This window comes from Trachurus japonicus, chromosome 9 (genome assembly GCF_045865225.1).
Source record: "Trachurus japonicus isolate A0001 chromosome 9, Traja_1.0".
Lineage (NCBI taxonomy): Eukaryota > Metazoa > Chordata > Actinopteri > Carangiformes > Carangidae > Trachurus > Trachurus japonicus.
The window spans coordinates 7,561,404-7,582,976 of record NC_140915.1 but is presented as its reverse complement, the minus strand read 5'-3'; the positions used below and the strand labels follow the sequence as shown (position 1 = coordinate 7,582,976).

The 21,573-nt window shown below is 41.8% G+C and overlaps 3 protein-coding genes across 3 annotated transcripts; all 3 read left to right on the top strand.

Moving 5' to 3' along the window:
- The first annotated feature begins 1,766 nt into the window (after window positions 1–1,766).
- On the top strand, window positions 1,767–2,540 carry LOC146980872 (zinc-binding protein A33-like). The gene is made up of 2 exons (XM_085788037.1): window positions 1,767–1,915; window positions 1,985–2,540. Exons 1-2 carry the CDS (start codon window positions 1,767–1,769, stop codon window positions 2,538–2,540), a joined length of 705 nt encoding a protein of 234 aa, XP_085644163.1.
- A 3,550-nt stretch (window positions 2,541–6,090) lies between these two features.
- Window positions 6,091–7,853, top strand: LOC146980871 (nuclear factor 7, brain-like). The gene has a single exon (XM_085785806.1). It carries the CDS (start codon window positions 6,225–6,227, stop codon window positions 7,671–7,673), a length of 1,449 nt encoding a protein of 482 aa, XP_085641932.1. The 5' UTR covers window positions 6,091–6,224; the 3' UTR covers window positions 7,674–7,853.
- A 6,452-nt stretch (window positions 7,854–14,305) lies between these two features.
- LOC146980870 (NXPE family member 3-like) lies at window positions 14,306–19,919 on the top strand. Its single transcript, XM_085785804.1, has 6 exons — window positions 14,306–14,461; window positions 15,321–15,749; window positions 16,952–17,247; window positions 17,603–17,673; window positions 18,477–18,674; window positions 19,168–19,919. The coding sequence occupies exons 1-6, from the start codon at window positions 14,306–14,308 to the stop codon at window positions 19,707–19,709; spliced, it is 1,692 nt and encodes a 563-aa protein (XP_085641930.1). The 3' UTR covers window positions 19,710–19,919.
- Window positions 19,920–21,573: the final 1,654 nt, after the last annotated feature.

The following is a 21,573-nucleotide window of genomic DNA, read 5'->3' as shown; positions in this document are numbered from 1 at the left end:
TTTTGCGAAGTGGTTTGCTGTTCCACAATAGCGACAGTTCTTGCCATATGCGGGGCAAAGTTCACGTCCACGCCTGTGTATGTTGCCACAAAACCTGCATGTTGCGCCTTTGCTCGCGCCAGGCGGCTGATTCTGAAACCTGTCGTGGCGGGTCTGCCTGGGTGCAGCCCACGGCCGACGGCTGTCTGCTGCATGCACTGTCTCCGGAGGTCTGTCGTGTGTCATTGCTTTCAAACTCATATCCGTCAGTTCTGCCGCCCGGCATATTTCTATGGCTGATGCGAGTGTGAGCTTTTTCTCTCTGAGCAGGCGACGGCGCACAGCCTCATCACACACGCCTAGCACCAGTCTGTCTCTTATCAGATCCTCTTTAAGGTCTCAGCCCTCTCTCGTAGGCGCGTTACGAATGCATCGATGGGTTCTCCTTCGTCCTGCTTGCAGTTGCCGAAGATGTATCTCTCAAATATCACGTTCCTGGCTGGCTTGAAATGCGCCTCCAAAGCGTCAAGGATAGCTGCGGGGTCTTTCGCCTGCTCCACTGAAAGTCCAAAATTATGTTTATATATGTGTCGACATTCACTGCCCATCACCCGTCTCAGGGTTGCTGCCTGTACATCTTTTTCTTTTTCGTTTAGACCCGTCGCCAGCATGTAGTCTTCAAACTCCGACCTGAATTTGTCCCAGTTGTTTGCGAGGTCGCCGGTCAATTTCATCTCTCCCGGTGGTGGTATTGCGGACGCCATCGTGATGCTGATGTCTTCTTCGGTGTTGCTTAGCTATTTGACTTGGTTATTTACTTCTGACACCATGTTTGTGTGTAATAAAGGAGAGGAGACATGGAGCGTGTCTATCACATGAACTGTATTGAGAACTCGCGCCAGAGACATAAACAACACAGCACTTCCTGCTTTCAGTCGGGCCATACCATTTCCATGCAAACGCTAGGGGGGGAACCACCACTATAGAACAGTCCCATAACACCAGACCCTAACCTTTTATACAGTCTATGGGCCAGACACACATATCCACATGCACTCACAGACACACACAGATACTCTGTTGACACCACCCACTGTAGAGACTGTGCCATGTCCCCATGAGGCATGTGGAACTGAAAACAGTTGAGCAGAGTCCAGGAGGATCACATTACAGGTTTGGACCATGACTGAACAACACAGACTCAGTGGATCGTACGGAGAGAGTCGAAGGGGGTAAACTTTGGTGAGTCGTGTTGCTTTGAAGGATTCTGAAAATCTGAAAAAATGGCTGAGAAAATCACTTTTGTTGAACATTTCCTGAGTTGCCACGTGTGTTCAGAGACTTTCAGAGACCCTGTGTCTCTGAGCTGCGGCCACAGCTTCTGTTCAAGCTGCCTGCAGCAATCCTGGGAACAAGCTAAGAACAAAAACTGTCCCATTTGTAAAAGGAAATCTTCAAAAGATTTTCCATGGGTGAATTTTACACTGAAGGATCTGGCTTATGCCTTTGCTGAGAGACAGAAAACTGAATCATCAGAGGCTGAAGAAGCAGTCAGAGACCTGAAACAGCAGCTGAAATCTGACTTAAAGTCTCTGCAGGACAAGAAGAACAAATACAAACAAGTGGAGAAAACATACAATGAAATGATTCAACACTCCACGAGGCAGCTGTTGTCCACAGAGAGGCAGATCAGAGCAGAGTTCAACAAGCTCCACCAGCTCCTGAAAGAGGAAGAGGAGTCCAGACTGGCAGCTCTGAGGGAGGAAGAGGAGCAGAAGGGGAAGACTATGAGCAGAGAGATGAAGATGATTGAGGAGCAGATCTCCTCTCTATCAGACAGTATCTGTGCTGTTGAAGAAGAGCTGCAGAAACACAAGGTGGCGTTCCTCAGCAGTTATAAAGCCACTCAGACCAGAGCCAGAGCCCAGTGCTCACTGTCAGATCCACAGCTGCTCTCAGGAGCTCTGATAGATGAGGCCAAACACCTGGGCAACCTGTCCTTCAGAGTCTGGGAGAAGATCAAGGAGAAGGTCCACTTCACTCCTGTCATCCTGGACCCCAACACTGCAAACAGATGTCTCTATCTGTCTGATGATCTGACCAGTGTGAGATGTGGAGACACATATCAGCAGCTTCCTGACAATCCAGAGAGACACAGTAAGTATCCAGATGTCCTGGGATCTGAGGGCTTCAGCTCAGGGAAACACAGCTGGGAGGTGAAGGTGGGAGATCATCCTCACTGGAATGTGGGTTTGGTTATAGAGTCAGTTGGCAGGAAGGGAGAGCCATGTGTTTCGAAATCTAGAATCCGGTGGTTTTTAGGTCACCGTGATGGAAAATACACCAATGATGGTTATAAGCCTGTGACAGAGAAGAAGAGTCTCCAGAGGATCAGAGTCCAGCTGGACTACGACGGGGGGGAGGTGTCCTTCTACGACCCTGAAGACATGACTCACATCTATACTTACAAGGACACTTTCACTGAGAAACTTCTCCCCTATTTTTATATTGTAGATTCTGGTGATGCTAAAATCACTGATATCAAAATATGTCACATTTAGGTCTGTGATGTTCAGTTAGTTTTTCTACCATGATGGGTTTTTTGTTTGTTTTTTCTAGAACATGCGCTTCAACTAGTAGCAGCAATGTCTGGCAGCTCTGAGTTTTTACTCAACCTTTGCATTGCTTTTGTTAAAGGGATAGTTCAACATTTTGGCAAATTGTCCCATTGCCATAATCCCTATAGTCATAGCAGTAGGTTTGTTACCTTTAATTGTCGGTGCAAGCTATTTTTAGAACAGCGGAGCAGAGCCGCGAGCTGTTCAGAGCTACTGAGGCTCATGGGATTTCTTGGTTTCTCTTCATCAAACTCATCAAATACACAATCCAACAACTCCAAAACGCTCTGGTGGACAAGTTGTGACCTGCACATTCACCACGCTATGAGATAATAACAGAACGTTACGGGACAGAGTTGTTTTAGAGGTAAATTCATGCAAAACAGGGCAGTTTTTCAGCAAGCAGTCTCTGCATTTACCTCAAAAACAATTCCCGTCTCGTAACGCTCTGTTATTATCTCATATCTCATCTCACTGCTTTGTTTATGTTTTTTGTTTCATGGACGGAGGAAGGGCTTCCTTAATATTTTGTCATTTGTCCACATCTGTGTTTCTTTGACTGTACTTACACTGACAACTTGTTATTGGTTTTTGCTTTAAGAAAGTGTGAGTTTATTGTGGTAAAGAATTCTAGTGTTGTGTGAAAAATAATGAGGTGAGATGTATTTCATCCAGAAATGTGTAAATAAATCCTGGGTGGATAGTCCACTGCTGTCGGGACCCTGAGTGACACTGCAGCTGACAGGACCAAGTGAGAGGACAGTTCCTGTAAAGTCCCACTCCTTGGTGGAAACTTGGCTGTGGTGCCAGAGCTTATTTTAGTCCAAATGTCAAGTGTTATTTTTATTGTGTGTGCTCAGGCCAGGAACTGTTACAACACACACAAGTTCAGATCTGAATAAACAAGCAGATAAAAGTAGGTTCAAGAGATTTTCTTTGTGTCTTTGTGAGATTCACTTTAAAAACAGACCAATGGTGATGAAAAATTAGCATTTTTAACAGTTTGAATCTGAATGTGCCAAATAATGTTTTATCTTAATTTCCTCATAGCACTGACTTACACAAACTACTGTTACTGCTATATTCAGCTATTCAAAAGTTGTCTGGAAAAAAGAGCTGATCAAAACTAAATTATGTTGCTAGGAATAAAAGGGAAAATATGTAGTTTACATGCTGACAACATTGCAGACCCCCGTCTCCATCTGTCTGATGATCTGACCAGTGTGAGAGGTGGAGACACACAGCAGCTTCATGACAATCCAGAGAGATTCATTAGATGTTCTGGGCTCTGAGGGCTTCAGCTCAGTGGGAGATCATCCTGATTGGATTGTGGGTTTAGCAAAAGAGTCAGTTGACAGGAAGGGAAAGATGTTTGCTTGTCCAGAATATGGAAATTGGTGTTTATGTCACCATGATGGAGAATACACCAATGGTGTTGGTGAGACTGTGACAGTGAAGAAGAGGCTCGAGGATCAGAGTCCAGCTGGACTATGACAGGGGAGAGGTGTCCTTCTACGACGCTGAAGACATGACTCACATCTACACTCACAGAGACACTTTCACTGAGAAACTCTTCCCATTTTTCAGTGTTGGAAACTCTGGAGATGCTAAAACCTCTGATATCAAAGTCTGTCCCACTGAGATCAGTCTGTGATGTTCAGGGACGTTAGTTTTTCTATCATGATGGTTTGAGGTTTATTAAACTCTTAAGTTTAACTCATCATCACACTTTACAGCCAACCTGCTTCTACACCTGCTCACCTGTCATTTTGTCTTTGAAGCACATTTGATTTGATGTTGAGGGTCACTGAAATATTTATCTCACTGATTTTGGGCTCTGAATCACTGAACTGTGTTAATGTACAAAACTGAAACAACTCAACAACCGAATGAGATCAGGTGATGATCAGATGCTTTTGTTTTTATTTACCAACAGTGTAATATTCACTGTAGTAATTACTCTATCATGTAGCTACTTTGTATTAAAAAAAAAACAACTTCTATCATCATCTGTTTAGTTTGTGAGGTTTATGTTTCACTATTATTGATTATTGGGTCACATACTGATTTTATTCTAGAAATTAATAATGTGAAGTGTTTTTTATATTCATTTCTTGGTGTCATGGAAACTTAGTGCCTTATTGTCCCCAAACTGGTGTTTCTACATGAAAATAATTGATTTCTAGTTTTGCTTTATTTTATATGATTGAGCGCAGTTGACAATACATATAAAACAAACGTGTAACCAATGTTTACACGATATATTGTTGAATTTGGATCAATGAATGATTAAAACTTCATTTTTCTCTAAAGTCAAGTCTCCTCCGTTTTACTGCACTACAACTAAATTTCTTTGTTCCCTGTTGATGTTTTAATACTCAGCTGTTAACTCAATTGGATTCACATCAAAATATAAATAATTCAACAGTTGTGGAGATGCTGATAATAATATCTCAAGATCAGTGGATACAACAAGCTCACCGTCACGGCTCATAATTCAGTACGTATTTGTCTTAAATTTGTATAAAAATGTAATATTTTAATATACCTGCTTGAACAGTTTTTAAACTACTTGTCATTTGACTGTATGTTACCTCAGCTGTCTTACTTATTGTAAGGATGAACTGAGACAAACTGATGCACTGAACCACAATAAACTGCCCCACTTCACTACATGATTGTATATAAATCCAGAAGTGTATCTGTTCATGTCAGCTTTATTTAGGCCTACTGTGTTATGCATAATGAGCAGACATTTTATTGAATTAATATTCTATCAGTTAAAAAACTAACATTTTATAAAAAGGTATTTGCCTTTAATGCAAGTCAAAAGTCTTTATTTGAACATTGCAAAATACATATTATATCCTAAGTAATATTATGGAGTTACTATTATTGCTGCTTTTTATTGGTGTAGTTGAAAGTTGAAAATATTATATATATTTTTGTACAGTGTTGGACAGTGTAATGAACAAAACCCCAAATCTCATCATGACATTTCTGAATGTGATCATATGTAATAAAAACATGTTTTTAAATGGGACAGAAGAGTTTAGACAATGAAAGTGTTAGAAATAATAAAATGACATTGAAAATGGGAATATTCTTTATATTATAACATGACAGTGTTGACATGACAGAGATCATATATGTTTGATGAACAATCTTATACTTCATATCTATCATAGGCCTACTCACAAATTAAATTTAGTGTAATAAAATGTAGATCATACTTTAAAACATAGTGAATTACATGGCATACAACTTGACGCTAAGGTTTAAGTAAATGTTTTTAGTTACTGTCAACTGATCACATTAAAGTTTTAATATTCAGTTAATCATCCTTAGTTCCTAATATTTACTAACACTTAATTTGATCATTTTTAGTGGAGTTTCTCAGCACCACCTAGTGGATAAATAAACTAATAACAGTTTTGTTTCAACCATTTCTCCACCCATAACAGAGTAAATGAAACTGAAAACAGTTGAGCAGAGACGAGACGTCACATTACAGGTTTGGATCTGAACTGAACAACACAGACTCAGTGGATTGTACAGAGAAAGTCGAAGGGACTGAACTTTGGTGAGTCTTGTTATTGACTTCAATACATCTGGAAATCAAAGGAAATGGCTGAGAAAATCGCTCTTGTTGAAAGTTTCCTGAGTTGCCACGTGTGTTCAGAGACTTTCAGAGATCCTGTGTCTCTGAGCTGCAACCACAGCTTCTGTTCAAGCTGCCTGAGACAATTCTGGGAACAAGCTAAGAACAAAAACTGTCCCATTTGTAAAGAGAAATCTTCAAAGGATTATCCATCCATAAACTATTCGCTCAAAGAACTGGCTGACTCCTTTGTTGGGAAGCAGAACAGTGGTTCACCTGAGGAAGAAAAACAGAAGGAGGAGGAAGAGGACAAGGAAAAAGAGAAGGAAGAGGTGGTGTGTGATGAACATCCAGACGTCCCTTATTGGTTCTGTGAGGACGAGCAGAAAGCTGTGTGTCCTGTCTGTGAGTTTCCTCTCCACCATGGACATAAAGTTGTTCCTATAGAAGAAGCAGTCGGTGACCTGAAGCAGCAGCTGGAATCTGATCTAGAGTCTCTGCAGGACAAGAAGAACAAATGCGAGGAAGTGGAAAAAACCTACAATGAAATGATTGAACACTCCAAGAAGCAGCTGTTGTCCACAGAGAGGCAGATCAGAGCAGAGTTCAACAAGCTCCACCAGCTCCTGAGAGAGGAAGAGGAGTCCAGACTGGCAGCTCTGAGGGAGGAAGAGGAGCAGAAGGGGAAGACTATGAGCAGAGAGATGAAGATGATTGAGGAGCAGATCTCCTCTCTGTCAGACAGTATCTGTGCTGTTGAAGAAGAGCTGCAGAAACACAAGGTGGCGTTCCTCAGCAGTTATAAAGCCACTCAGGCCAGAGCCAGAGCCCAGTGCTCACTGTCAGATCCACAGCTGCTCTCAGGAGCTCTGATAGATGAGGCCAAACACCTGGGCAACCTGTCCTTCAGAGTCTGGGAGAAGATCAAGGAGAAGGTCCACTTCACTCCTGTCATCCTGGACCCAAACACTGCAAACAGATGGCTCTATCTGTCTGATGATCTGACCAGTGTGAGAAATGGAGACACAGAGCAGCTTCCTGACAATCCAGAGAGAAACACTAAGTATGTCAGTGTTCTGGGCTCTGAGGGCTTCAGCTCAGGGAAACACAGCTGGGAGGTGGAGGTGGGAGATCATCCTGTCTGGATTGTGGGTTTGGCTAAAGAGTCAGTTGACAGGAAGGGAGAGATATTGGCTTCACCAGAATATGGAGTCTGGTGTTTATATCACCGTGATGGAAAATACACCAATGGTGCTGGTAAGACTGTGACAGTGAAGAAGAGTCTCCAGAGGATCAGAGTCCAGCTGGACTATGACGGGGGGGAGGTGTCCTTCTACGACCCTGAAGACATGACTCACATCTGCTCTCACAGAGACACTTTCACTGAGAAACTCTTCCCATTTTTCAGTATTGGAGAATCTGGTGAAGCTAAAACCTCTGATATCAAAATCTGTCCCTCTGAGATCAGTCTGTAATGTTCAGGGACGTTAGCATTTCTGTCATGATGGTTTGAGGTTTATTAAACTCTAAACTCATCATCACACTTTACAGCCAACCTGCTTCTACACCTGCTCACCTGTCATTTTGTCTTTTAATCACATTTGATTTGATGTTGAGGGTCCCTGAAATATTTATCTGACTGTCTCTGAGCTGTGATATGACTATCATCATCTGTTTTAGTTTGTAAGGTTTATGTTTCACTATTATTGATTATTGGGTCACATAAACTAATTTTATTCTGTCTTTACGGCTAGAAATTAATTATGTGAAAAGTTTTTTTTTTTAATATTCATTTGTTGTTGTCATGGAAACTTAGTGCATTATTGTCCCCAAACTGGTGTTTCTACAAAATCATTTAGTTCTAGTTTTGCTTTATTTTACATGAGTGCAGTTGTCAATATAAAACAATTATGTAGCAAATGTTTACACAACTTGGATCAATCAGTGATTAAAACTTAAATTTTCTCCCAGTTCAAGTCTCCTCTGTCTTAGTAGCTACAGCTGTTAACTACATTTCTTCTTTCCCTGTTGTTTTAAGACTCAGCTGTTAAGTTGGATGCACATTAAAATATAAATAACTCAACTGGTGCAGATGCTGATAATATCTGAAGATCACTGGATATGACAAGCTGTCTGCCAGGGCTCATAATCCAGTGATAATGGTATTGTTATTATGATACTGACTGGTCTTAAAGGAGTAAAAATTGAATACCGGTATTTTAATATACCTGCTTGAACTGTTTTAATTGTCGTTTGACTGTATTACATGTTACCTCAGCTGTCTTACTTGTCTACTACTGTATATGATTGAATAATTAATGGGAGTTGTGTACGAGCACATAGGCTAAAACCAGTGGCGGCTGGTGACTGAAAAAACTGCGGAGGACGGGAGGAACACCAGTCCATGGTGTCTTGTTATTTGATACTTGTTGACTACTTATCCCTACTGACTAATATTCAATGTACAGAAAATGGGCTTTATGCATAGCTCCACTACTTCCTGAAATAAGCCAGCTCTTTAATTCCTGTTTTGTTTTATTGGACCAACTGATTAATCCAGGTTTTAAAAATAGCTTGCACCGACAATTAAAGGTAACAAACCTGCTGCTACGACTATAGGGATTATGGCAATGGGCCAATTTGCCAAAATGTTGAACTATCCCTTTAACGCCTGTAAATGTCACAATGGAAATTGTGAGAACACCCTCTGATTTAAAAAAAAAAAGAGAAAAAACATAAAACCATGAAATCTGGCATTTCAGGGCTTCAATACAAGACAGACATTACATACGAGCAGAATGGAGGTATTTGGATGTTTTTTGGTGTGTCTTTTTGTTACGAAGACAGTTGGTATCCATTTGCAACCGTTATATGGACATGCACTGCTACACCAAGACTCCCTGTAACTCAGAGAAGCCACGGAGGACTCTGAAACTTCTCCCAGCCCTTAGTCGACATGAGGGTGAGTAGATAATGAGTTTTGGGTGAATTATCCCTTTAAAACAAACCTCATGGGATGTGTCCATAACTGAATTAATGTTAATAAATATGATAATATATACAGTAATAGATATAAGAAAAGACAGAAGTATTTTGTGTAAATAGAAGCTTTTATTTCTGATACTCTCAGTTTATTTTACTTGTAATACCTCTGTGCTTTTAAACAGGAAATATGTCAACAGCTCTTCTACCACTGCTGTATCCTATCCACCTTATTCCTGGGGTCGTTACTGTAGAAACGGTTATGGGTGGAACTTCCGGTCAGCACCGGAAGTAGCAGTGAGCCATTGGCTAACAGCAGTGGTTGCTAGCGGTCTTCATTACTGTTAGCGGGTTATTTGAAAGTTTTCACATTGTTTTCTGTTTTCTTAGTTAATTCGGTAGATGAGGCCATTCATGTGGTGATAATAGACCGGTTATTGATCCATGGTGGTGAGCGCTCGTAATTAAAAAATCAGCTGGAGTGAAGAGAGGGAGTAGCGCTGTTGACCCGTCTGCAGCTTCTGGGGGCTGCGGGTGGAGGACTGGACTGTGTTGGACGAGTCAGACCAACAGGTCCGCTTGGACCGCGGCCACTCGGACCAACAGGTCCGCTCGTACAACGTAATCTGGGCAGGGGACCGAGAAGTGGACGGGGCTGAGCCGGGAGAGAGGCAGCGTGTGTGTGTGTGTGTGTGTGTGTGTGTGTGTGTGTGTGTGTGTTGTGACGGGAGTGAGGGGGCGCGCCGCCCGTCACAGAGGAGAAATGCATTGTAATGAATGTAACAGCCCCCCCCTCGAGATTATTGTTATTCTGACACATGAGTTAAATAACAGCTGTGTTTGAAACCACGCTGCGGTTCGTAATCGCGGTGCAGAAGAGTGAGTTTGGAGCTGACGAAAGGAGAGAAAAAAGAGAGTCGGTGGGAAATGCTCATTGATTAGAGAGACAGCGATCAGCTCCGCGGTGCTGACGAACCCGCTTCAATATGACAAACTATGATTGTGATTAAAAGAACCTAAACCAAGTCGAGTAGAGCTGAGCTGTAACTGTGTAGTGGAGAAGGGGCAACAACACACGCAATGCGCACACACGCACACGCGCCATCGTCCCCTCAGATGCGGCTGCATCTCTCCAGGACACTGGTGTGTCTGAGTGTGAGAGAAATAAAAGCTGTGACTTGCTTGGGCAGACGTTGTTTGGTGTCACCCGCTGATTTGCATAGGTACATAAATATCTAGACCCCGAATCTATAAGACTATATGTATAAAAATATGTATAAAAAATTCCGTGTATCATTTAGGGGTTTTTATATCCCTAAATGATACACGCAATTTTATGTTTACTGTTTCATTCCGTGTAAACGTTGTGTACACTGACACACCCCTCTGTATCAAAAGTATAGGTATTTATGATTAAAATAAACTAAATGGATTTTTTTTTTACTACAACTTTGTTGGTTGGACACTCTGTGTCTGTGTGTGGTCTAATAGATCCATGGTGAGAACCTACAGTAAAATACTCCGCCCCCACCACCACCACCACACACACACACACACACACACAATCCCTGAGAGCAGACAGTAAAGAGGTGAGTGAGAGAGAGACCCCCCCACACATATGCATTTCTTTATAAAAGAGGAATGTGTTTTAAAATAAAATTATTCCAACTTATATGAGGCAACTTTCCAGAGCTAGCAGATAGCTCGTTGCCTCAACAACTGAAGCAACCAAGTTAACAAGTAGCTAAATATGCTACTGTACGTTATCTTTTTATCTTTGGCCACTTTTTTAAGTCGTCCTCACACCTCACAATATTAGTAGGCAGCGGTATTATGATATTGTCTCGTTTGAGTTGTAAAAGGTGGTGTTTTATGTCTCTAACGCTCGCAGAAAGTGGATTAGCGCGTACTGTTAGCATGTAAACAAACGCTACTTCCGGTTCGCACTGGAAGCTGCGCCCATAATTCCCGCAAAGCATCATGGGGGCTAGGAATAAGGTGGATAGCTCACAATTTATTCATAGGCTAACATTGAATGAATCCATACAGGTGTGATGCCAAGAGGAATAGGTGTTGTTGTCACATGGGTAAGTTGTCTCAACCAAAGGGGGCAACTAAAAAGTGGACTACTAGATAGATAGATAGATAGATAGATAGATAGATAGATAGATAGATAGATAGATAGATAGATAGATAGATAGATAGATAGATAGATAGATAGATAGATAGATAGATAGTACTTTATTGATCCCTTTGGAGGTTACCCTCAGGGAAATTGAGGTTCCAGCTGCAGCACAGCACCGATCATACATTAAAAAGGCACAGATAGATATAGAATATAACTAGTATAACTAGTTTTCTTCCTTTACATGTCAGGGGTCATATCCTGTCTGAGAAGACAATAACTCATTGTAAGCTGTGATGAGCACCTAGTTATCAGTTTCATATATTTTAAAATAAGCTTCTTTCAGATAAAAATCCTAACAGTGATGTCAGCATAATGCTGAGAAACCAGCATGAAAACATAACAAAGCACTGACAAATACGACTGATGTGAACATTGATATTGAACTCATCACACAAGCCAGCTTATTCCTGGATGACGCTGTACCACTGGTCCTGCTGCATACCTGACACGGTGCAGTACACCTGGCCAACGTAGAGCTTCGCCTTCCGGGTTAACTCCTTCACCACGACGGACCGATACAATGACTGCATTACTGCGGCCGCTGCACCGATCCGGCTGTCAATCTTGTGTTCCATCCTTTCCTCACTCGTGAACAAGACCCCAAGGTACTTAAACTCCTCCACCTGAGGCAGGAACTCTCCCTCGACCTGGAGGGTGCAAGCCACCTTTTTCCGGTCGAGAACCATGGCCTCGGACTTGGAGGTGCTGATTCTCATCCCAGCCGCTTTACACTCGGCTGCAAACCAGTGCTTGCTGGAGGTGCTGGTGCCTAGAAATTCTGTCCATGAAAATAACGAACAGAACCGGTGACAAAGGGCAGCCCTGCCGGAGGCCGACTTACTGCCGGCAATGCGAACCAAGCTCCTGCTCCGGTCGTACAGGGACTGTGCAGCCCTCAGCAGAGGGCCTCCAACCCCATAGTCCTAGAGCATCTCCCACAGGATGTTTTCTCCAAGTCCAGCACATGTGGACTGGTTGGGCAAACTCCCACAAACCCTCGAGCACCCTGCGGAGGATGTAGAGCTGGTCCAGTGTTCCACGACCAGGACGAAAACCGCATTGTTCCTCCTGAATCCGAGGTTCGACTATCGGTCCAGTACCCTGGAATAGACTTTCCCGGGGAGGCTGAGGAATGTGATCCCCCGATAGTTGGAACACACCCCTCGGTCCCCCTTTTTGAAGAGAGGGACCACCACCCGGTCTGCCAGTCCAGAGGCACTGTCCCCAACTGCCACGCGATGTTGCAGAGGCATCAGCCATGACAGCCCCGCAACATCCAGAGACTTAAGGTACTGGAGGTACTTGAGGCGGATCTCATCCACCCCCGGTGCCTTGCCACAGAGGAGCTTCACCAGGTGGTGATCAGGTGACAGCTCAGCCCCTCTCTTCACCCGAGTGTCCAAGACGTACAGCCGGAGGTCAGATGACACGACTACAAAGTCGATCATCGACCTCCGGGCTAGGGTGTCCTGGTCCCACGTGCACTGATGGACACCCTTATGCCTGAACATGGTGTTCGTTATCGACAAAACTGTGACTAGCACAGAAGTCCAACAACAAAACACCACTGGGGTTCAGATCGGGGAGGCCGTTCCTCCCACGTGCCCACGTGAGCGTTGAGGTCCCCCAGTAGAACAATGGAGTCCCCAGTTGGAGCACTTTCCAGCACCCCTCCAAGGGACTCCAGGAAGGCCGGGTATTCTGCCCTGCCGTTCGGCCCGAAACAAGGGTGAGAGACCTATCCCCGACCCGAAGGTGCAGTGAGGCAACCCTCTCATTCACCAGGGAAAACTCCTGGGGAGCTATGAGCAAGCCCACACCAGCTCGCTGCCTCTCACCACGGGCAAGTCCAGAGTGGAAGAGAGTCCAGCCTCTCTCAAGGAGTTGGGTTATGGAGCTCAAACTGTGTGTGGAGGTGAGCCCGACCAACAAAAATATCTTTCAAGTACAAAACACAATTCTACAACTACAGAACTGTCACGTGACTTTTGGCAGTAATATTACAGTATGCCTTGATGATCCACACACAAATGCACTCAGATCCACACACAAATCATGGATGTATACCTGGATATGGAAATCTCAGCCGATTTTTTTCCCAGTGGCCTGCACTCATGGTATTGCAAATCATGGTATGCCCAAAAAGCATTTTTCCCATAGACCGCAATAGTAAAAGAGAAGCTCAAACTTTGGAATGCCCTGCCTCTCTCTTTTAGGAAACAACTGAAAACTTTTTTATTTAAGCAGGCTTTTAGTTAATGTGTTAAATTGTTTTATTCATTGTATTTTATTTTTTAGGTTTTTACTGCTGTATTTTATTTTATTGTGAAGCACTTTGTGATTGTTATCTGTCAAAAGTGCTATATAAATAAACCTTACTTCCTTACTTACTTACTTCAGGGTTATTTAAAATGTCCAAATTCCATACTTTTTCCAGACCCTATAATTTCCAGACTTCTCGGGAAAAAAATTCAAATAATTTGTGATATTTGAGTAAATAGATGTGCATAATATAAAAAAGCATGTAATTAACCTTTTGTTTTCATTATTCTGAATGTGTATGCCAATATGTAACCAAATAATTTCCAGGAGATTGTAGCTAACAGAATAATTAACCCAAATAACTTCAGATAAGACCAAAACTTCCAGACAATAGTTTCCATTTTCCATACTTTTCCAGACCTGGAAATGTATAAAATCAAATGTCATACTTTTCCATATACTTTCCGTACTTGCGTAGGAACCCTAGGAGCCAGACAGACATGACAAACTCTTTGGATAGTGGGAATTTTACAATTTGAGTTTTACATTATTTCACAAGAACAAGTTGTGGGTTACAACTTTCTTTTGTTTGATTTTTTACTTGTAGTTCCAGATTAACTGGTCACAGTAGGTTGCAGCAGCCAGAGAAGAAACGAAGACAGATTCCTGATCAGGATGGTCCAGGCTTGTAAAACAAGGGAAGTAAACTTTTGCCTTCCAAAGTACGGAGTCATCTTCCTGTTCCTGGCTGTGTTCATTTTAATCTATGTGCTACATGACATCATCTTAGAGGAGGGGAGGACCTGCCCTTTTGAAAAAAGCCAATCTGAGGTGAAGTAAATTTATACAATTTGTGTTATTAACAATTACATTTCAGGTTTGTATGTTTACACAAATAGGTTTAGTTTTAAATGTATTTGTGTTAGTTAGAAACAAAGGATTTTTTCCCCAACAAGAATGAAAAAGTAAGGCAAGGCAATCTTCTTGCGTTCATAATCTCAACCAAAAAAACCTTGTCATCTTTATTCTTTTCTACTCAACACCAAATACCCATCAGCTATTGATAAAAATAAAATGATCTTACATACATATTTCAATATTGCATTAACTACCAGAGCTACTTAAAAGAGTTGAGGCAATATGTGCATAATTTGTGTAGATCAAGCATGATTAATCTTTGTTTAAACTTCTCTCTTTTTTTGTACATGAAAAAATCTTTGTAATATTTAGCCATTTTGATTCAACAAAGTTAAACTTGGTATGAATTACTTCATTTTTTATATGTTCTATGAATGAGCAATGAGACAAACAGCACACAGTCAGTATTTTTTTCTTTGAATAATTCTTTTAAAAATGAAGTTTTTATATAAGCAGTTTGTGTAGTGGCATGGTGGTGTGACGGTTAGCACATGAGCTTCCCAACCAGGAAGTTCAGGGTTTAAATCAAATGATTTAATCTCGCCTGAGATACATAAATTAATTATTCAAAGAGTTGCCTCAACTTTTTAAAGTAGATCAGTGTAGCTGACCCTATTTGAAATGTTCACTGTTAGTTTTCACATGCACACAATTCAATGTCTTACAACCATAAAAAACTTCAACACCACAAGTGACCAACAGTAATTTCATACTGTGTGGCAGGAAACATCTTCCTCACTGGCTCAATACTTTCTCTCTGTCTCACTTTCAGCATGAAGTCAACTCCACCATGATCCTCCCAAAAGTTTTAACTGAACCTTACATGCATCACGGCTTCTGCACCTTCAAGCCACTGACCACGCAGGACGCTCAGGAAGAGGACCTCATACTGGACTCCATTGCGTGGCCTGAAACCGCAGCTCTGGTTTCTTTGGAGCAGACCAGCGATCCTGCTCACAGCACCTTCACACTCCTCCCAAAGAAGGGAGGACGACAGTGGCGTGTAGGAGATCAGCTGGAGGTTTTGATTAAAATGTACGACTTCCGAGGCCAACCCAAGCAATCTGGGGGGGACTTCTTAGTCAGCCGTCTACACAACCGGGAGCTTGGTGCAGGTGTGGCTGGGAAAATGGAGGATCACCTCAATGGCTCCTTCTCTGCTGTGTTCTCTTTGCTCTGGGAGGGGAGCGCTGAGGTTGAGGTGACGCAAAAAAAACTCAAGTTCAGTAATGTTGTAAGTAGGGATGTAACGATACACTCAACTCATGATTCGATACGATTTTTTGTTCACGATTACGATTTTCTCACGATTCTGAGCTACAGACAAATTATGACCTAATAAAATTATCTTATTATCTTATCTCTGAACTTTCAAGCTATCGTACTTTAGATGGTATATATTATAGGAGTAAAAACAGATCCTCAGACTTTTTAAAAATTTGGCAATCTCATATTGATTTTGATTTTGGAGTGTCTTGGGCCAATATAGGGCATAGTGGAGATGGTATGATCAGTGTGTAATGATATGTGTTATTGTTCTGTTGTATTGTGTGTGGGTAATCCCCACCTTTTTTGATTTTTGATTTTATTTTAGTTATGTTTCGCTGCGGGTGCTTGTCTGTTTTGTTTTGTTGTCATTGTCTGTGTGTTTGGAGGGTATATGACTGGTTGTTGTTGTTTTTTGTTGTTGTTTGTTTTGTTTGTTTTGTGAGGGAACCAGGCCCATTTGGGATTGATTGACTGTGATATGAAGTGCTGTATTACATGAGATTTGGTGATCTGAGTTCCTGCCCTGCGGTTGAAAATGAAAAAATATAATAAAAAAAAATAAAAATAAAAAAAATTATCTTTTATTCATAAGAGAAATTGCAACGGAAATAGTCACCTTTCATTACAGATACACTGCACATCACCAATTCACGTCGGCTATCACTGCCACTGCGGTCAGTTGGAGCAGCAGTCCACTGCAATCAGAGCCTCGCACCGCTGCATGCCGCTGACCAACCATCAGCCTCAGCTCAGTCACTAACTCACCTCATCTACCGTGTTTATTGGTGATAAACAGGCATACTGCTGCCTGTAATTAAAACCTGACCGGACCCAACACTGCCAGACTCATAAGCAACGAGCGACCGCAAGGGGGGTACTGAGGGACAAGAGAGATAGAGAGAGAAAAGAGATTGACTGAAGACAGTGACTTTTGAGATAATGTAACCTACTTCTCACCAGAGACTTTTTTTATTTCAACCGATGCAAGTCGTCACGCATTTGTACTGATTTTTATTCGTGTCACAATGCATCGTTACATCCCTAGTTGTAAGTCTTTATTCAAATTGAACCCCACGCCCTCTCGAGGCCTGTGCTTGTTTTCTCAGTGAAAGCTCTGTTTCTCTATCCCATCAGGTGACACTGGTTCACTCTAGTGAGGCTGTGACCGTCCTGCAAAGACTGACCAGGGAACAGCCAGACAGGATTTACTTTCAAAGCACCTTCCGCTCAGGCTCGGTGTCAGAGAGGACCACCTGTAACGTCTGTCTGCATCCGACCCAGCAGCCGCTGTGCAACTACACTGACCTCCAAACAGGTGACCCGTGGTTCTGCTACAAGCCAAAGAAGCTGAGCTGTGACACCAGGGTCACACACTCTATGGGAGGGTTCAGAAGAAATCTCACGGCTAAGGAGGAGCAGCTTTTTCAAAGGTGAGGGAGCAGAGACACGTAGGACCGGCCTTTTGAATGACTTTACATCTGTACATCATGTATACATTTTTATATATTTGTTATTAAAAATTGTGTTTCTTTTTCTTTATTCTAACTATTGGTCGTATTTTTCTATTTGTATTGTGTTTTTTGTGTTATTTGCTTGCTGCTGTAACACAGTCATTTCCCAGCCTGGGATCAACAAAGTGTATCTTCATTTTAGTCTGGAATACATACATATACAGTAGAGTATTACCTATAGCTAGTAGATGTGCATATTTAAAATAGATTTACAGTTTTTGAAGCAGCAGTCTGCTGTAACCCATCTTATTATGTTCACTCTGTTTTCCATCAGTAAAGTCAACATGAAAGTCTCTATTAAGGCTTCAGGACCTGCCAGTGTCACTGTGTTGCCAAAAACAACAGGTAAAGCAGGATTTTGACAATAATGATCAATGTTGTTCTACTTTAAATACAGTACCTATACGACAGGTTGTTAGAGGTAAATCAGGCAGGAAGCTTTGTGCAAACAGAACCGATGTTTGATTGTATGTGTGGGTGGTGGTGGGTATATGCTGCTCAATCAGTGTTTTTATTCACCATTTCCATATGTTTTTCTGTATACTTGTGTGTGTTTCTCGTGGCTGTGGGAAAGCGAAGCAAAATTTCCTGCACAACAGACAATACATTTACCGGTAATCTTAATTTTCTCATGCTGGCTTCAATGCAATTTACAGTGAAAAACAGATCAGAAGGCTGAAAGTAAAAAGTTGCACCAGCTATTGGAAGTTGTATCGAAAGCCCACATTTTTGTAAAAAAAAAAAAAAAGTTTACATGCACGGTTACGCAGAGAGGAAAGGGCACAATTAGTGATGCAAAGTGAAAATCAGAATCAGTTTTTTGTCATTGCACAAAAAGCAGTACAGTGGAATTTAAAAAATGCTTCCATGAAAACATCAACGCACAGTACATATAATCCTCTCATTAAAACCTAGTCAACAATAATAATAATGTAATGATAGAAGGATCAATAAATGCAGATAATGACCAATACATATTGGACATTGAGACAGAGGGAGAGAGATGGGCATAGGGAGGTTTAAAGATTGTTGGCTGATTTTGGTTCGGATAAAGATTTGTTTTCAGTGACAACACATTGACCTGAGCCCAAATTTAAAAAAGAAGACTTACTGGCGTCTCTATCCTTCACACTTCCCCTCATGTCCAGCAGAAGTGAACATCAGTGATGTGAAGTCTGGACACGCCGGTTATTACTACAAAGGAAGTTGGAGAGCACTGAGGGGAGCCCAGGTTCAACAATTCAACACCTCCACCATCGGTGACTGTCTGAGAGGCATTCAGGTCCACCTTTATGGAGACTCCACCATCAGACAGTGGTTTGAACACCTCACTACAGCAGTACCAGGTACCTGACCTGCAGGTATTTCAAAATCAATCAATCAATCAAAATAAACTTTAATGTCCCCGGAGGGAAAATTGTCATGGACAATCAATGCTGTACATCCTGCATACAGATTTTAAAAAACCATACACCATCTCACATACTCACACACACAACCAACAGAGATCACTTACAGACAGTACGACTAAGTTCCTGGTTAATACAAGTAATAAATAATTATTGCACTTTCTCCTATAGCCTATTGCATCTTGCCTCTCAGTATTGCCACAGTCTCTGGGTCTAAATTGCACCTTTTGTATGTGTGGACTCCACCATCAGCATCAATTTAAAGGTGCCGAAGGATTAGTATATGTATCTATCTATTAAAAAAAAAGATATTTATATAACAATTAAAATGATGGATATAATACAGCAACACCCTTAAACATCATTTTCTTCAGTTTGATGTTATTCTCGCTGTGGAATTAATTCTTCGTTTCTTGTTGAATGCTTCCAGATCTCATTGAGTTCGACCTGCACAGTCTGAAGCAAGCTGGACCTTTCATGGCTTTACATGATGCTCGCAACACCTTGGTGACGTATCGCTGCCATGGTCCTCCTCTCCGCTTTGGTAATGTTCCCACGAGCCAGCTCCGTTACATCGCCAATGAACTAGACGGTTTAACTGGAGGCAGAAGCACCGTTGTAGTTTTTGGCGTCTGGTCTCACTTCAGCACTTACCCCATTGAGGTATACATCCGCAGGCTGCAGAGCATCCGCAGGGCGGTGGTGCGGCTGCTGGACAGAGCTCCAGACACAGTGGTCATCATCCGCACCGCGAACCCTAAAGCGCTGACGCTTGATGTTACACTGACCAACAGTGACTGGTACTCTCTGCAGGGTTATAAAGTGCTCAGAACCATTTTCAAAGGACTGAACGTTCATCTGGTGGATGCCTGGGAGATGGTCCTGGCCCACCACCTGCCACACAACCTCCACCCACAGCCTCCCATCATTAAAAACATGATTGATGTCGTTTTGTCCTACATATGTCCTTAATATGGCGGCTAGATGTGTGTGTGTTTGTTGGGAGAGGAGAGAAGATTCATAGACACATGCTGAATTTACATATTTCCACCAGGTGCTGCTTTTTTCAAACACACACAGACCGGACTATCTAGTTTTTCTAATCTTTTTCTGAGCCAGCACAAAATAAAGGGTTTGGGTCGGCTTTAACAAATAACCACTGCTGAATCATCTCATTTAAAGAGGAACTATGCAAGATTTTTTTTTACCTTAAAGCAGAAGTAAGTGATATATTTGTGTTAATATAAGTCTTAAATAGTTATATCTTCCGACAGCAATCACTTCTATAGAGTGTTTGGTCTGAAACACGGGTCTCTCAGTCCCTCTGCTCTGCTCTGAGCCGAAGAGAAAACATTTATCGTATCCTACAGTTTTTATCCAATGAGGAGAGAGAACGGCATGCAGGGCTGTGTGTGCAGCCAAGGAACGCCGTGAATGTGGCGACGTAGGGACGAGGACTGTTATGGTGCGTTCAAGGAAACTCGTATTTTTCCGACCGTGAAGTGGTACCAGTTCGATCTGGTACGAGTTCACCGGTCGGAAGTTACGAGTGGCCGTTATAGTGACTTTCACCGGTAAAACAGGTCGGAAAAACACGAGTGGGTTGCCTGGAACGCTACAAAGTCGTAAGTCGTGACTTGAAGCTGTAATTTACGATTTCAAGAGCCTGCCTGGAACGCAGCATTAGCGAAAACGACCGGACCACTTACTTCTGCTTTAACTATGCTTCATTTTTAATTAAACAGCTTTGGAGTAATTGTGATGGTTAAATAAATGACTTGTAACTTGTTATAGGGAGAATGGAGGCTCTCTGCCTTCCACCTCGCGTCTCTTGGCTGAAAACCAACCTTGTAAGATCAGAGCCTCCGACCTCGTGTCCTAGCTCTCGTCTCTGCGGCACCACCACACAAACACGCCCTGTAACCTGTAATCTCTTACAGATAAGGGGTAGACAACATAAGTACCACTTTTTTTATTGTTTTATTTTCTTTTTTCCATGAATGAAATAAACTAAACTAAACATAAGACTACACAAATATACACATCATGACATCGTATATGATAAATAATGTTATCCACCACTACATGGATTGCTTTCCCTGGTAATGTGGAACTGCAGACGGACAGACAGGGTCTAAAACTAATTTCCCCACAGGGATAATAAAAGTATATATTAATTTAATTGAAATGAATCCGTAAGTGTACCTTTTAATGTCAACTTTGTATACTGTGTGTTATGCGCAATGATTGGACATATGATTGAATTAATACTGAAACACGCTGAACATGTTTCTTGTTACAGTGACAGAAAAGTAAAAACCTTGTCAAACTGGATCATTGTCAGTCAAGCTGTTAAAATGTTCACACTTTAACATTTCACCTCATTGTTTGTCACATTGAAAATCATCTGTGTATTTCAAATAAAAATTACACGATGTGTCATTGGTTGTGTCTTGAAAACAACAACAAGAAATTAAGTTGTGAATGAAATAAAGTGTTAAATTACAGTTGACATGTTCATACATCCACCTGCTGTGGACAAAACATGTTCACATGTGATAATCATTGACTCAGGTGAATGAAAATGAAGGTAAGTCTGACATTGTCGATCAGAGCTGAGACACCATTACGGGCAGTGGTGGAGTGGGGATTTTTTTACTGGGTGGACGCCATCGAAATACTAAATCTGTGACGTCATTGAAATAAATATGTGACATCATTGAAATACCATCCACTGCCACACTAAGTTTAGTGTCACTGAACGTGTAATGTTTAATTGTTATCTAGCCTAATGCCACTGTCACAATCATTCACTCCAAAATGTTGAAAGTCCAAG

Bases quoted from the DNA above. Each gene is read 5' to 3' on its own strand.
- LOC146980872 (XM_085788037.1), top strand. From the start codon at position 1,767: ATGAGCAGAGAGATGAAGATGATTGAGGAGCAGATCTCCTCTCTATCA. The intron at 1,916-1,984 runs GTCAGATCCACA...CCTGTCCTTCAG, and splicing joins GCCAGAGCCCAGTGCTCACT to AGTCTGGGAGAAGATCAAGG.
- LOC146980871 (XM_085785806.1), top strand. From the start codon at position 6,225: ATGGCTGAGAAAATCGCTCTTGTTGAAAGTTTCCTGAGTTGCCACGTG.
- LOC146980870 (XM_085785804.1), top strand. From the start codon at position 14,306: ATGGTCCAGGCTTGTAAAACAAGGGAAGTAAACTTTTGCCTTCCAAAG. The intron at 14,462-15,320 runs GTGAAGTAAATT...TCTCACTTTCAG, and splicing joins TTGAAAAAAGCCAATCTGAG to CATGAAGTCAACTCCACCAT. The intron at 17,674-18,476 runs GTAAAGCAGGAT...CCTCATGTCCAG, and splicing joins TGTGTTGCCAAAAACAACAG to CAGAAGTGAACATCAGTGAT.